At 37.4% G+C, this 15,683-nt stretch overlaps 3 protein-coding genes across 7 annotated transcripts in view; all 3 read right to left on the reverse strand.

The window, feature by feature from the left end:
• Nucleotides 1-2,084, reverse strand: part of LOC144644612 (uncharacterized) — a 4,797-nt gene extending 2,713 nt beyond the window's left edge. Inside the window, exons 1-4 of one of the 2 annotated variants that reach the window (XM_078504133.1) lie at nt 2,035-2,084; nt 1,864-1,953; nt 1,212-1,492; nt 3-255 (exon numbers count right to left, since the gene is read on the reverse strand). In XM_078504133.1, coding sequence (XP_078360259.1) covers nt 3-255; nt 1,212-1,492 — 534 coding nt within the window. In that variant the 5' untranslated portion in view covers nt 1,864-1,953; nt 2,035-2,084. Of the gene's footprint in view, nt 1-2; nt 256-1,211; nt 1,493-1,682; nt 1,772-1,863; nt 1,954-2,034 lie in introns of those variants that run through there. The other variant, XM_078504132.1, reaches the window with a different exon arrangement.
• LOC144644613 (uncharacterized) overlaps nt 1-9,185 on the reverse strand; it is a 64,984-nt gene extending 55,799 nt beyond the window's left edge. The window contains exons 1-7 of one of the 4 annotated variants that reach the window (XM_078504136.1): nt 9,070-9,185; nt 8,100-8,380; nt 7,773-8,025; nt 7,106-7,382; nt 6,742-6,854; nt 6,338-6,521; nt 5,484-5,836 (exon numbers count right to left, since the gene is read on the reverse strand). In XM_078504136.1, the coding sequence (XP_078360262.1) occupies nt 5,775-5,836; nt 6,338-6,521; nt 6,742-6,854; nt 7,106-7,382; nt 7,773-8,025; nt 8,100-8,380 (1,170 nt within the window). In that variant the 5' untranslated portion in view covers nt 9,070-9,185 and the 3' untranslated portion in view covers nt 5,484-5,774. Of the gene's footprint in view, nt 1-5,483; nt 5,837-6,337; nt 6,522-6,741; nt 6,855-7,105; nt 7,383-7,772; nt 8,026-8,093; nt 8,381-9,069 lie in introns of those variants that run through there. The other 3 variants (XM_078504134.1, XM_078504139.1, XM_078504138.1) reach the window with 3 other exon arrangements.
• Nucleotides 9,186-12,624: 3,439 nt separating this feature from the next.
• Nucleotides 12,625-14,785, reverse strand: LOC144642357 (uncharacterized). Its single transcript, XM_078501321.1, has 2 exons — nt 14,555-14,785; nt 12,625-14,458 (listed from the first exon to the last, which is right to left on the reverse strand). The coding sequence occupies exons 1-2, from the start codon at nt 14,783-14,785 to the stop codon at nt 14,168-14,170; spliced, it is 522 nt and encodes a 173-aa protein (XP_078357447.1). The 3' UTR covers nt 12,625-14,167.
• Nucleotides 14,786-15,683: the final 898 nt, after the last annotated feature.

A 15,683-nucleotide genomic window follows, 5' to 3' on the forward strand; every position in this document is an offset into this window, starting at 1 on the left:
ACCTCATCCACTCTATCTCCTGTCACCTCAAGCTTGTCGCTGTAAACCACAGAAGTAATAAGATACAGGTCATCGTCTTTATGGGGTTCCATTTTTTTGTCATCCAGGACTGCTTTTTCAGCCAGCACGCCGCGAATATCTGGATCTGTAATGTAACTCTGGCATAATTTACCAAGCTGGACGTCTCCTAGGTCTTCATGTGTCCTGACTGTTACTTCCATTTGTTGTGAGACCTCCACCCCAAGCTCCTTAGAACTAGACGAGAAAACAAAATGAAGCTGGGCATGAACCAATATGTTATAATGGAATGGGCCTTTCCCGGTTCTTCCTCCATTTCGCTTTGTCCGATAACACCCTCCTGTTTATAAAAATATTGTGGTCGTCACGCGCACTGCGTAGAAGGACGTTTCGTGACGCACGGGAAGAGCACAAAGCGTCCTATTTCGCATGCACAAGACTCCTTAAATCACAGTCAAAACGATCTCGACAACGCATGCCAAAAACTGTCTAAGGGTCAAAACTGCTCACTGTTTTCTTTGCGCATGACGTTACTATATAGCTCGCTTTGTGCTTTTAAACCGGAAAAAGCACAACTGCAATGGAGTTCTAGACATGTCTTCCCTTTCAGTTTGTGCTTGATTGGGCTGATCTGTGCTGTAAATTTGGATGACTACTTGATGGGTAACTGTAATCATATAGATGAAATGTAAAATATTAGAGACCAATATGTTATGGTCTCGAGTCTCAAGTTACTCGATTAACAAGCTGGACAAGAGTTTCTTGGCAAATCTTTGCATCCAGCACCCTGGCTGTCTTCTATTTTGAGAATTTAATCTAACCACGGCGCGAGCATAAGCAAATACAGCAAAAAGTATCGCTTCAGTGAGAGGCCATGATGATCGGCAAATAAATCATGAATACAGATCATTCCAAAAGCGGGACTTTGCCCGTAAATGCACTTGTTATGTCCTGACTACCTGCCCATTTGATTTTAAAAAAATCTCCACTCGGACGAGTATTCTTGGTTTTCACGTGAAAACGAATTTTGCCCATCCATCCCCTTTTTGGCCTTTCTGTGTATCTTCTGAATACTTTAACAGTTTTTAACGGTTATTGTGATATTTCAGTTAATTCTATGACTAGTTGGTCAGTGCTGAAATTGCCTAATATTGCGTGACATAGCCCCTTTAAGTTAAAACTTAAATTCATACCTTGCTCCTAGGGAAAGTTTTCCTTGCATTACCAACTCTTCTTTTGTGATCATTGCATTGAGTGCTTCACAAAATGCTTTTTGTTCTGTGCTTTTCACATATTTCTCCAACCTTTCAAGGATTATCAATTCCGATTTTGCAAAAGGTCGAGCATAAAATGGGCGAGGTTTTTTGACTGCTAGTGCCAAAGGTGTTATCCTCGTTGTTTCACCATGGAGGGATGCGAAATATTTATCGCTAAAATTCTCCTCGCCAAATCTAAGAAGGGCCTTTCCGAGCATCTGAAAAATAAAAATCCCGATATCCAGTATATTAGGTAAATTTTCTAACGATCAAGCAAACTCTTGTCCACATACCACGCAACGTTTACAAGAAATAGGTACAAATAAAAGAAAAGAAGAGGTCGAACAGAACGTTTCTAAAAGCTTAGAGGATTTATCACGTGAATGAAAAACTCAACTACTTACTTACCCCGATAGAACGCATTTTAAAATACCAAAAGGATAAAAACTACTGCAGATTTACTTCCATAAAACGAAACAGCTGGATTTCAATCTTACTGTCTGCCTTTCCTCAAAAACACAATGTACTGCCAAATAAATAAGTAAAATTATAGGATAGCTAAAAAAGCCAACAACCTACGTAATCATACCTTGAAGTTTATGCTGTATTGAAGCTTGTATTAAATTTCCTGAGCCCAGGAACTGAAAACGCTGTGTTTGTGTTGAGTGACAGCGGAATCCTATGACACGACACAGGGAATATTAAGATAAAATTCCAGCGAAATCTTCAATGGTCGGAAATGGATATTAACACTACATACCTAACAAACAAAACAACGTCTATCCAACTGAACTCTAAAGTCGTCTCAAAAGCTCAAGAAAAAACTAATTTCAGTTTCCAACGAAACGAGCAATATCAGGAATCCAGCACATGATCCAGCCTCTTTCGATGTTATGGTTTATTTTTTACACGTTTGGGATATATTACATCACCGAGACTAAAAATAAATCACAATGCACGTGCCTCCCGACAGATGTAAGGTTTAAACACGTTTTCGAATGTTACCAAAACATGTCCTAAATCCAGTGAAGAGGCATTTTCGAAACCAAAAGCTAGATAATTATTTCTTTTTCAGCCTTTATCCTGGAGGATTGAAAGCTAAATGACAGTCAGAATAAATTATATTAAAATCAGATTGAGTGAGACTTTGCAAACTTATACTTACGTACAAGTGAAGGCTAAAAAGGAAAACATTATTTGTCTTTTGCCACAAAAATTGGTCTTTCCGGAGATATCCAAAATATAAATAGCAACGTTATGCAAAGATTTTTCATATCCTGAAAGAAAACATATATAAATAGTTATACTGGTTTGAAAGAAATTGAAAACAGAAAAAAGTGCTGCGTTTAAAAATAAATATACCATAACAGAGAGAATTCTCTCGCGCTGATTGGTCCAAAGTTATGGTCGATGAGAGTATAGACCATGAAAGTGACGTCAGATCACGCCACAAACACGCGGGCTAGAAATGTGAAGTATTTTTAGCGCCCTGGTGTTAGTTTGGTTTCCACGAACGAAAGCGAATTTCATCTCGTTTTGACGGTTTGAATCAAGCACGCATTTGTTTTCGGAATTCAGGTTTTTTTTTATTGATTGCTCACACAAAGGTTACATGACACTACATTTACAAATGTTTCAATTCAAAAAGAGAACAAAACTAAAAACAGTAAACTTAAGAAAAAAAAACGGTAGCAAAGCGGATGTTACAAACGAAAAATAGTAGGTATTACGCAATTACACGACTTACAATACAAGATAGGACAAAACTTACAGTGAACTGAAAAAAAACGTTAGCAACGCAGACGTTATAAAGGAAAAAGTAGGTATAACAGACTTAAAAAGAACTTACAATACAAGAGAGAACTAAACTTACAGTAAACTAAGCAAAAAAAAAAACAGTAGCAAAGCGGACTTACTAGAGGAAAAAATAGGAATTAAATATACTTCAATAAAATTTTCATAGGTATATTTACATTGATAACTGAAATTGCTTTTTTTTCGATCTAGATTAGATTCAAATAAGTTTTCCCCATATTTTCAAAAACAAGTGCAATTTTTTGGGGGCGATATAGCTTTGTTTTAAAATATCGAGTTTGTCTTGGAGGCGGAGAAGAAAGCTTTCAAAACACAAGTTGCCGACACATGAACTCGTCGCAAAAATATGGTATTTGGCTATAAGAAGGGTGACATTAAGTGCCTTTTTGTTTTGGATGTCTTGAAGCCAACCGTATAGGACAGCGGATTCAGTCAGAGTGAGAGTCTGTTCAAATTTAGAGCGCCACCGGCGTTTAATGGACTTGCTAAGACCTCTGATGTTTATTGAAAGGCACTTTTAAGTGCCTTTCAATAAACATCAGAGATTTCCAATGTCCAGATTTTCAATGGTGTCTAATTTAGACATGGGTATTTTGTCTTAAAATATGCGTAAACACGGCAACTTGAGGTGAGATACGGAATTCAGGGTTGGACTTCTACTCAGGTGATCTGTCGAAAGAAAATTTACCAGGCTTTTGAATTTTTGTCTAGCGATAGGCACACACTCAACGAGAGAATAAAAGGTAACTAAAATTGTTATTCTCTGGATTCTTGTTCATCTTCTTTTGTATCATTGTCGTTTTTACGTGTCGGGAATCTTGACGCTCCAAAGTTTTTTCACGGTTGGGCATCGCATTTGATAAATACTTGTTCGAGTTTGTTATGGTATCAAACAAATCGACCACATTTTTCCATGGTCTACACTGAAGACCATAGAAATGACGCCATAAAATGTTCAATAACTCTGCAGTGAAACCACTCGCCTGACGGCTCGTGGTTCCACTTGTGTTGTGAACGTTGTGAACATTTTCTAACGTCATTTCTATGGTCTTCATTCTAGACCATGGGAAAATTTGGTCGGTTTGTTAAATGGACAACTGGGACAACCGACTCGCCCGTAGTAAGGCAAAGCAACGAAGTAAAACGTTTCCTTGCTTCGCAATACACAATACACCCAGCACGTGACCTTCTTTCACTTTCTTGCAGTGACATTTGCTAGATAAAGACTAAAAATAAGATGCATTTTTCTGTGTCGCAGCTGAAACTGCTGCAAACCTATGATCCTTTTTTTTAATTCAGCTTTTACTAGCTATTAGGTAAAAAGAAGTTTTTCTCCGAAGTAGCTGTTTCAATTTCAAGGTTTGAATGCTCCTTTTTCCACCGGCATGACAATTTCCATTCTTCGAAAGCGAAATATATATTTATTTCTCTTTCGACAATTGCTCATTGTTACCAAAACTACTTGCAAGTGTTTTTTTTTTTTTTGGCTTAATAGCATACCGTAAATGATCGATCAAGCTCTTCTACTCGAATGAGCGCCGCAATTTCACCAAAAGTAATTTAATGAGCACCGCGGCGCTAATTTGGGTATTTACAAAGAGACTGTGAAACTAAATTCATGTTACCTCTTGTATTTGAACAGCAAACATTTAACAAAGACCCTGCATAAGAAACTGTGTCCATGGTACTTCGTGTATTTCATCTGAAATAATTTTAATTAAAATTGTGCAAACCTAGTACGCGCCTCGCTTCATTCTCTCTTCATTTCCCTCAGTGTTTTACCGGTAGTTAAAATATTAAGCGCCGCTCTCAAATAAGCGCCGCTACCTAATAAGCACCGCACATTCAACGGCGCTTTAGCGATCACTTACGGAACCCCTACAAATTTTGGCATTTTTACCAAATACGGTCACGAGCTCTCGCTAACGACATCATTGATCGTTTAGACTGCATTAATTATTATTTGAAAAAAGCAGGAAAGTAGATGTGCCAGAGAACATTAAAAGTAAAAGTGTAAGAAATGACATATGCGACGCCAGAAATAGTTTCCTTCGCAGGCATTATTTGGTCCAAGCAATGGCTGCGATGGAGAATTCCAAGCGTTTCTACTCCCCTTATTTTTTGAAAGAGGTTAATGCACCCACAGGTCGCTCAACCTCAAGGTACGGAAACACGAACGTGACCTTTGCTCACAAGGGTATTGTGTGACAGACTCGTTCCATAAGGTTTTGAAATCGGTTATCTACTGTGCTTTAAACCTCGATAAAACCGGAATTCTGCTTTTGAACGAGAAGTGTACATCAGAACTTAAAATCTATTTAGACCAGGATATCTCGGTTTCAAACATGGGCAGTTACTTAAGACACAATGAAAAGGTTAAACCAATAACTGAATTGAATTTTAATGTTTATGGGCAAATACACTTTCAGAAGTTACTGATTAATATTTGGAAAATTTATATAACTTTGGAAGACATAAGTTATAATTACGCCATGATTAAATTAATACTGATGCATGCAAATAAGCTTTCATACTGGTGCATTTAAGGTTACTTAGAAATGATGATAATCAATACATTAGAATACGATTGTTCATCACTCATTGGTCAAGAAATCGTGAGAAAACAACAAAACTTTAATGCTCGAATACGTCTTTGTGAATTGCCTTGTGTAACCCAAATTTCTTTCACTTAGTAGCGTCAGCTGCAAAAGTAATCTCAAATTCCTTCCACTGTTCCTCAGGTAACTCTGTTGGGAAAAGTTCACAAGCATGAGTAACTAACAGTGATATGCACGTAATTTATTTATTTATTTTCAAAATGCCATTGCAAAATTTGTTTTAGAACTAATTGTAGCTATCTTTACCAAGCTAAGGGATAAGAGGATCGGGAAACTGAAGTCTTTCATAGAATGCTTGCTGACCTCACGCCATGCGACCCGGTTTTCCGAGCGAAAAAGGACCCATTTTTACCTAACTCTACTTTAATTTTTTTCATCCTCCTCCTCCTTCTCCTCGACCTACCCCCTCGTGCTTTTGAGCACCTATGAATCCTTCATTGTATAAAAGGGGTTAAGAGGTGGAAAATGTAACAAAATTAATGTCAGTGAACTTAATTTTTCCAAGTCAAGAACGCAACAAAGTAGTTTCAAAGTAATTACTTATGAAGAAACAACATTGAAGAGGGATAACGAACTAAAACAACAACATGGTGTTTAAAAGGGTGGAGTAAATAGAGCTTATATCCATACCATGTAGATTTTTAAAGACAATTCCATATCCCTGAATTTCTTTCTCTGTGAAAGTTGTCAAATCCAACATGGTTGAATTCTTAGTGCAAGGAAGGGAGATACTTTTAAGGAACCTGCAGTCTTCCGAAGTCAGTGGTTCGTCAAGTAGCAACTCATTCTGGCCTGTGGTCAATGCTTGCTGGAACTGTTGATGGAATATGTCCTGATATTAGAATATATATAAGGATAACTGTACCATGATCAAATAATTAACTTCTATCTCAAAACGAGGTCGTTAGTTACAACATGCAATTATTTGATGGAATGTAGTAAGCATTGTGTGATTTTCTTGTTATAGTGCATAACCTTACGACATGAAACGCTTCCAGTGCCGTCCAAAACCCATTATTTTGGAATTCACTTACCCATTGCAGATACTTGCTGACACGCGCTTTGCGTCGTTCTCTGGTCCTCTCAGCTAGCAGCACTTCTTTCGTTATAATGTTCAGTTTCTTAAAATCTTGGGCTGTGAGAGAATCTAATCAATAAAATAACGAAAACTTGTATAAATCAACAACATTTTAGACCACAAGCACTTCTTACTTTTTCCTCAGAATCATTACCCAAAAAACATATTCGATTCATTACACTAAAATATTATTCAATTTAAGTAAAAATGCGGAAAGATTTAAAAAAAAAACGTTTCCCGGTCTTTCCTTTAGCCTGAAAGTTGAAGGATGTTCTTTTCAGCCCCTTTTTCAATGGAAGTTACAAATCAGTTGCTCTAACCTGACAAATCATCATCTTCGTCCGTGTCGAGGTCCACCATGATGTCGACATACTCGGAATCCTGCACGTTACCTAGCTCTGCGGTAACCTTTTTACCAACATACTCTCCTTTGCAGACTTCCAGTCGATTGATTTCTTTATTGTAACGAACACGGCAGCATTTGAAGAGAAATGGCGCTTGTGAGGACCTTGATGCCACTTCTGGAGGAATGTATGTCCCCGTGTAATTCATTTTCACATTTGGCATTAGAATGTTGGCAAACGGCGGCATTTCTATCTGAAGACCAAGTGAGTAAAGGAATCTTTTACAATAGCTAACAAACGTTCATGGAGGGGTTACTATGAAATAATGCCATCTTTAACCAGCTTATAGCTGCTAACTTTACTTTTGTACATCATGATTTTTCTTCATGAAGCGTTCACGTTGCTAAATTTAAGCCAAGCTCCAATAATCATATTAGCCAAAGAGCACTCGAATCCAGTCAGTGTATCGTTAAGAGGTCAAAGGTGTTTTGATTTTTGCACTTTGAGAAACTAATCCTAAAGTTTAGATACAAACAAGCCAATTAAGAGAACAAGAGCCATAAATATACAAGAAAAAGTAGAATAACATAAGCTGCTACCACTTGTATGATTCGTCACATATTTAGCTGATCAAATATAATACCTGATGCTTTCTGTTCCCTTTAAGTACAAATTTGTCGCTGTAAATCACAGACGTTGCAAGAAGTAATTCTTCCTCTTCCAGGCCCTTCAGTTTGTTGGTATTCAATACTGTATTAGCCAGTAGGACGCGGAGATCTGGGTCTGAAATGCATTTCTGACTTAATCTACCAAGCTCCAGGACTCCTCGATGATCGTTTGAGTTGAAAGTGCCTTCAGTCACGTGGTTTGTTATCTCCACATGAAACTCACGAGAACTGGGTTAAATAAACAAGAACTTGAGCTTACAAAAATTTCAATCAAGTTTTTTAATGCCAAGTTAAACACAAACCTGGTTCCCATGCTAATTTTCTGTTTCATTGAGATCTCTTCTTCTGTGATCTTTGATGTAACAGATTCAAGGAATGCTTCTTTTGTACCGATCTCTACATATCTCTCCAGTCCTGCGAGGATAACTATTTCCAATCCTGCATTAGGCCGCTTCCATATTGACCGGCGTTGTTTGACTACCAGTGCCAAAGGCTTTACATTTGCTGTTTCGCCGTGGAGAACTGGGAAGTACCTGTCGCCAAAATTCTCCTGGGCAAACCTTCGGAGTGACGCTTCAATCATCTATGTAAAGACATGGGTGAGGGAGTAAGTAGGTAGGTAGGTAGGTTGGTAGGTAGGTAGGTAGGTAGGTAGGTAGATAGGTAGGTAAGAAATACTTTCGATACCAGGATGAATCCCTGAGGTACGCTATGACGAACACAAACAGTGGTTGATTCTAGGCCATCCATAGATACCAACTGGTGCCTCCCATTAAGGTAAGACTTGAACCACATTTTGGATTTGTTGTCAACTACTTAAGCTCGAACTTTTTTTCAGTAAAATGAAGAATACATTCACGCCAAAAGCCTTGCAGTAATCAATTAAGATCAACGTCAAAATGCAGTTCATGATCAATTAACCAAGTTAAAGTCATTCCTATGAAATAGAACCTGCACTGATATTATATATTAAACTTGGCCTATTAGTTATTTATCACAAAGACGCTGAAATTTTGAAATAAAAATGGAGGTCGCTAAACTCGTTTAGGAGCAACAGCACCTTTTTTATACGCAAAAATTCGTTAAAATATCATCACGATTATATTCACCATTGCTTGCTAAATTCACGTTTCCGACGGTTTTTCTTACTTGGCACTTGGCACTGGTAAAGTAGTGCCTGTGCGAACTGCTTAAAGCTGGTAACTGGATAAGCTTAGTTGCCCCAATAATAGAATGATAAACTAAAAAAGCCATGTAGTTTGGAAAACGTACCGTAGAATCGAGGTTAGGAGACTTGCTTGGGTTGAATTTCCTGACAGCAACTGTAGATATGGTGCAATAAACCTACCAGCTAAAAGGAAATCGCCCCGACTGCTACAGAATAGTATCTTTCCCTAAATTATTCTTATATCATGGAATTTTTAATGATGAGAAAACAAAAGTAGATTCTACAAAAGGAAGTCCCATCTGACAGTGAAGAATGAAAAAAAAAAACCCTTTCCTTCTTCAGTTCTTACGAAACTGAAACATTATCTTTTTTGACCAATATATGTAATTCCGGCATATGATTTTTTGGTTTCTTTACAGCTGGCAACCTTTCATTCTGGTGCCCGTTTTGATCGTTTCTTCGAAGAACCAATCAGACCCAGGGAAAATTATCTCTCTTGGCCATTATTTGAATTATTTGAAAAGGTTGAGCCGCCTTTCACCTCTGTGTCAGAACGGGTCTTCGTGCGAAAATATTCATATGAAGATGACTTTCACCTAGTATCTTCGATAGTATCTGTACGTTTATTTTCACGTAAATCCAATTATTTTTCATTTCGAAACTTGGAAGACAAATTGGAAATGGCCTATTGCTATTTCATCATTTTCTTAAAAATAAAACAAACAAAATAAAATTAATACAGAAATTGCTAGTTTTATTAGCTGCTTTGGTTTTGAAAGAAATTGAAAAACAGGAAAGAGTTTTCATGTGCCAGAAAATCAGAAATCGAAACCGAGGCACCGACAAATAGGTTACGCTGCACAAGTAAGCTGACTAAATATAGACGGCTCGATCACGGATGTGAATATTTCACTAAGTTGTGGGTGCTTAGGTCTCTGCTATGTTTCATTTCCTTGACGAACGAAAATTGGCCACCGTTATTGTTTATTTTTTTATTCGTACTAAACCTTACAGTTTTTATTAAATTGATACTTAGTTTCTCATTGATCATTAAGTCAGTTAAAGGAAATCTGCACAGTAAACGATGAGGCAGACGTGAGAACTGTTTATAAATTACTATTAAAAGCAATTACTATTTAACAATTACAGTAAACTTTTAAAACTTTTTTTTGGACCATAACAAAATGTCCTGTATCAACGTTTGTTGAATATACTGTATTGCATGGCCAGTCCTTGCTCACTCGCTCGCGTTTGCCAAGTATTCCCGATCGAGAACGGCACAAACCGCTCATTTCGTAGGGTCTCGAGTCAGTAGCTGGCTGGCAAGGACGAAATCGTTTTCAGTTTAATTACTTTGAAAGGTAAATGAAATTTAAAATGATTAGTGGAAATTGTTGAATGGGTCATTTGAAACTAAGATGGCAGCCTTCGAAGTCTCCAGGGACGCACGGAAATGTAGGAGACGGTAAACAAGGCTTTCTCGTTACCCACCATAAATCCAAAAATCACACCTACCCGCCACACTATTTATAATGTCAAAACAAAATGCCTACACAACAAAGGAAGTGTCAAAACCGTTTTTACCCATTGAAGACCACGAACATAATACGGTGTGTAAATTGTGGCTTGACATGTCAGTTGCTTAATTAAAGCTACAATAATAGGGCATCAAAATGACTTTTTTTCGGGAATATTGTTTATTTGCGCCCACGTAGTGTCATTTGTGGCCCGAGCGCGAAGCTAAAACTACTTTAATAACTGCTTTACTGACTGCTTTAACAACAGCCTTCTAGGTTAAAGGTATATATGTAGGTATACAGTTGTTATATGTTATATGTGCAATAAAGGGACTTCTGCTAGCCTAGCAGGCATGTGCAAAACTTTTTTTTGTCACGTTGTTTCTTTTCTTCATCTCTAATAGTTAACAAATAAAGAAGCCTCGACTGTGCTCTGTTCTGTTGTAAAGCACGCAGGAAGCGGCTAGAGCACGAAAGAAGTGTAGGGTGAAACGCGAGCCGAAGGCGAGTGTTTCTCCCTACTTCTTGAGTGCTCTAGTCGCTTCCTAAGTGCTTTACAACAGAACAGAGCACAGTCGAGGCTTCTTTATTTGTTTTATAATTAAGAAATTCATTAATTTCCCCACGAATTCGCGCAATTATTTTCAAAACAAACTTTTTTCAAGCGAATAGCAGTGGCGTCAGCGTACATCTGTACTCTGATAAAGTACGCAACAATTAGCCAATCACAAAACTTGTTAGAATGGTTAAAAGAATTTGATTGGTTGAATAAGACATCAGCTGTCAACAGCTGTCAAACCATCAAGTTTGAAACCATCAAAGTTCAGAAATCCACAAGCTGAAAACGTCAAGTGGAATCCGAATTTTAACAAGAGTCCTTGAAGTTCTTAGGACTTTTAGTACAACACAGGATAGAAAAGTAGACTGTTCAGTGAAAACCGGCCGAATTCTGGCCCAAGAAAACTTGCACGTTGTTAACTTGACAACTAGAAACATGTAGAAAACAAACTGCTCAAAGCTTGTGGCTGGTACTTCACAAAATGCGGCCGTGCGGCGTGTTTCGCGAATCATTTACAACCATCGGATTCAAGGGAAAAATTAGAGTCGGCTGCTGTGGTTGCTGTGGCCTTCCATTCATCGCACTGTTAAGGATATAGGAACAGGATTGTCTTCCTAAATTGCATTGGAGGTTTTTAATTTCTGGACGTCTGCTTCTGGAATGACAGGTAAACTTGTGTTCGATGTTTTCTTTGTTTTCGCGCTTGTTCAATTTTTTCTAACTTTGCAGCAGCTTGTTTGAAGCTTGAAATTCAACCCTTTTTGCAATAAAAAATTCCTAGGTTTAGGTGTCTCTCGTTAGCGTTGCGAAATTCAAGAAGCGATGACCTCGAGTAAAGTTCACCGTCTTTTGTTCGAGCTTCGGCGTAGAATTTACCCAAGTTGTTGTCTAGCTTCTTTGTTTTAGTCATTTTGTGAAGGCTTTTGGCAATTTTTCTTTCACGGCACCAAGCTGTTTTGAAAACGCCAGAAAAAATTATTCAGTATGTGATAAGTCTGAGTTGTGTGTGTATTCGCTAGCTAATTTAGTTTTCTGTTTGTTGAATTGCTGTTTGTTTGTTTTGTTTTTTACACGAAAATGTAGCGGTGCGTGTTTTATCTAAAATTCCGTACTTAAATAATGTGAAACTCATATTCAAAAACTCAGATAGCCCATTTTGTACTATCTTTCGTGTTTTTCGTTTCTGCTTTCGTTATAATGTTTTCAATTTCGGCCTTGAGTTGTTTACAAATCTTTGGTTGGATGTTTTGTTGTTAAGCTTACTTTCCGGCTCGGTGTTTTCACCTGTGTTTTTTTTTTCCGAAACTTGTACCGAAATTTCACTTTCTATCGACGTGCAATTTGTGCTGTTAGGAACAGGACGTTTTAAATTAACTGACGTTAATTAAAGGCTCGTTCTCATTCTCGTTTTTCAGGTCAAAGAAGACGTCAGGGTCAAGACAAAACCCGAGAAAGACGTTCGGGAATAGTGGTCGGCCATATTGGGTCGATGGCGTGACATTTCCTCCGTACATCTGGACTCTGATAAAGTACACTGTTTCAGCCAATCAGAGCGCGCGTTATATGAAAACTTAATTATAATTAGTATTACTATTAGAGATGGATTGGCAACACAGAGGTCCAGCTACAAATACAATTTTTTTAGTATGCACCGAATGCTATGTATTCCGGAAGTTACTTCTTTTAATGAGGTCATTACTTTAAAACTTGAAGTTGAAGTAGCTTAATTTGATAATAATAATTTCTGCGAGTTTCTATATCTATATAAAAATTAAGTCCACCATCCAGATACTTTAAGAGCAACATAGACCCAATGCAAATATGGCTGCCGTTAACATTCGGCTCCCAGAAGAATCATTTGTCAACAAAATTAAATCACTTTAACTTAAAGATCAAGTCAAAGTAAATCAATGAATGAAGTTTCAAGGCTATAGTTTTGTCTAACGGGAAGTTACAGGGGCATTTATATGGCCAAAAAACATGAAAACGAGGCTAGGCAGGCCAGGGCGGCTTTTCCCAAATTGAACAAGTCACAAATTTGCATACTTTAAACCAAAAACACTGAAACTTCTCAGTTTAGCATATTATTCCATTTATTTTCAAGTGTCACCATCAGCATTTTCAGAAACTTGACCAAACAAAAGCTAAGAAATGAATGACAACCAATTTTGCATAGGGTCTATAGATGGCAATTAACAAAATGCTAGTATTGTTCATCTCAAACTCATTAAATCACATGCAGAGAAAAACAATTTTTCGAAGCCGAATGGAAACTCTCATGTTAAAGGGCAGGGGATGCTCGTAGTGTCTTTTTAGATGTGTAAATTCCAGATTTTGCTATCAATTAGGGTGTTTACGACGGGATGCCATGCGAAAAAAATTAAAAACAAAAATAATTATACTCCTTCAATTTCATAGATGAAATTGACGACAACATAAAGTCACTATCTTCCAAGCTACTTTTCTGTTTGTTTTAAGATAGTGTCTTTTAGCGGTCAAATAACGTCTAAGCAATGCCCAGATTGGTGTAATTAATTAATTTTTTTCGAAGTGCATCCCCGCTTCTTTAAAATGGGAATTCCCCCGTTGAAACATTGTCCAAATCAGTTTTTCAATTTGGCTTTGTTATTAACCACATTTCGTTCACTCAGGGCCATACAAATCCATCTCGAGGTCACTCCACTTTTCATCAGATAAATCTGTTGAGTAATAAAACATTCAACAATGAATATCCCTTCAAAACTAGCCTTGTCAGTGCCATTTCTATTCTATAATATATTCGCAACTGGCATAAAAAACAAAATTGTTCTTGGAAGACTTGAATAGTTATAAGAATGAACGGGCTAGTCACGGATGGAAATGTTTTTCAATTAATCCCTTTTCCCAACTGGCATTCAAAGCGTCTGATAAAAAAAAAAATTATATGTTAATATGATGGATTGAGTGATTAGCAGAATGCAAAAGATAATGGAGATTCCTCTCCACTGTTGATTTATAAAGGAATAAAATAGATAGTAACTGTTTCGGCCTTGAAACCTGTTGCTACCCTTCCGACACTTCTTATAGATACGGTGTTATTTATACTCCTAGTTTCAGTTGAGAGAGTCACCGTAAACAATAAGTGTCTTAGCAAAGAACGCAACACAATGATCCTGACCAATCTTCCTCTTTGGGTGCGGAGTCTGTGGCTCTGTGGGTCTTGTTTACAGTTTTGCCGATATATTCTCCTTTAGGAATTTCAAGTCGTCGGGTTTCTTTGTTGTAAGTAGCATGGCAGCACTTGAATAGCAGTGTTCCTCGTATGTTTCTCGTCGCCACCCCTGGAGGAATACTCGTCCCCTTATAACGAGCGTTCACCTGTGAACTCAAAAACTCGGCAGACTTCGGTGAAGGCGCAAGTGCTGCGGCAAGTTCATTCTGCAAATCAAGGGAACAAAAAAATTCCTGTTTCAATATGTCACATTCCTTGTGTCACTCATAAATAAATAATTAAATAAATATAAATAAAGTTACCCCATCCATTCTGTCTCCTGTCACCTTAAGCTTGTCGCTGTAAATCACAGAAGTAATAAGATACAGGTCATCGTCTTCATAAGGTTCCATTTTTTTGTCATCCAGGACTGCTTTCTCAGCCAGCAAGCCGCGAATATCCGGACCTGTAAAGTAACTCTGGCACAATTTACCAAGCTGAACGTCTCCAAAGTCTTCATGTGTCGTGACTGTTACTTCCTTCTTGGTTGTCATCTGAGATATACACATCGCAACTTTAAAACTTTTTCCTTCTTGATTGACATCTGACATATACACACCGCAACTTTAAAACTTTTTCCTTCTTGATTAACATCAGACATATACACCCCGCAACTTTGAAACTTTTTCCTTCTTGATTGACATCCAGACACATACACACCGCAACTTTAAAACTTTTTCCTTCTTGATTGACATCTGACATATACACACCGCAACTTTAAAACTTTTTCCTTCTTGATTGACATCTGACATATACACACCGCAACTTTGAAACTTTTTCCTTCTTGATTGACATCCAGACATATACACACCGCAACTTTAAAACTTTTTCCTTCTTGATTGACATCTGACATATACACATCGCAACTTTAAAACTTTTTCCTTCTTGATTGACATCTGACATATACACACCGCAACTTTGAAACTTTTTCCTTTTTGATTGACATCCAGACACATACACATCGTAACTTTGAAACTTTTTCCTTCTTGATTGACATCAGACATATACACACCGCAACTTTGAAACTTTTTCCTTCTTGATTGACATCTGACATATACACATCGCAACTTAAAAACTTTTTCCTTCTTGATTGACATCTGACATATACACACCGCAACTTTCAAACTTTTTCCTTCTTGAATGACATCAGACATATACACACCGCAATTTTAAAACTTTTTCCTTCTTAAATGACATCAGACATATACCCACCGCAACTTTAAAACTTTTTCCTTCTTGATTGACATCAGACATATGCACACCTCAATTTTTTAACTTTTTCCTTCTGATTGACATTTGACATATACACACCGCAACTTTAAAACTTTTTCCTTCTTGGATGTCATCTGAGATATACACATCGCAACTTTAAAACTTTTTCCTTCTTGATTG

This window comes from Oculina patagonica, chromosome 2 (assembly GCF_052425735.1).
Source record: "Oculina patagonica isolate OP01 chromosome 2, crgOcupat, whole genome shotgun sequence".
NCBI lineage: Eukaryota > Metazoa > Cnidaria > Anthozoa > Scleractinia > Oculinidae > Oculina > Oculina patagonica.

What these genes read in the sequence shown, in the direction of transcription:
- LOC144642357 (XM_078501321.1), bottom strand. Translation starts at nt 14,785, where the DNA reads ATGACAACCAAGAAGGAAGTAACAGTCACGACACATGAAGACTTTGGA. An exon ending in CAGGAGACAGAATGGATGGG is followed by an intron (nt 14,459 to 14,554) that starts GTAACTTTATTT and finishes CTTGATTTGCAG; the next exon opens with AATGAACTTGCCGCAGCACT.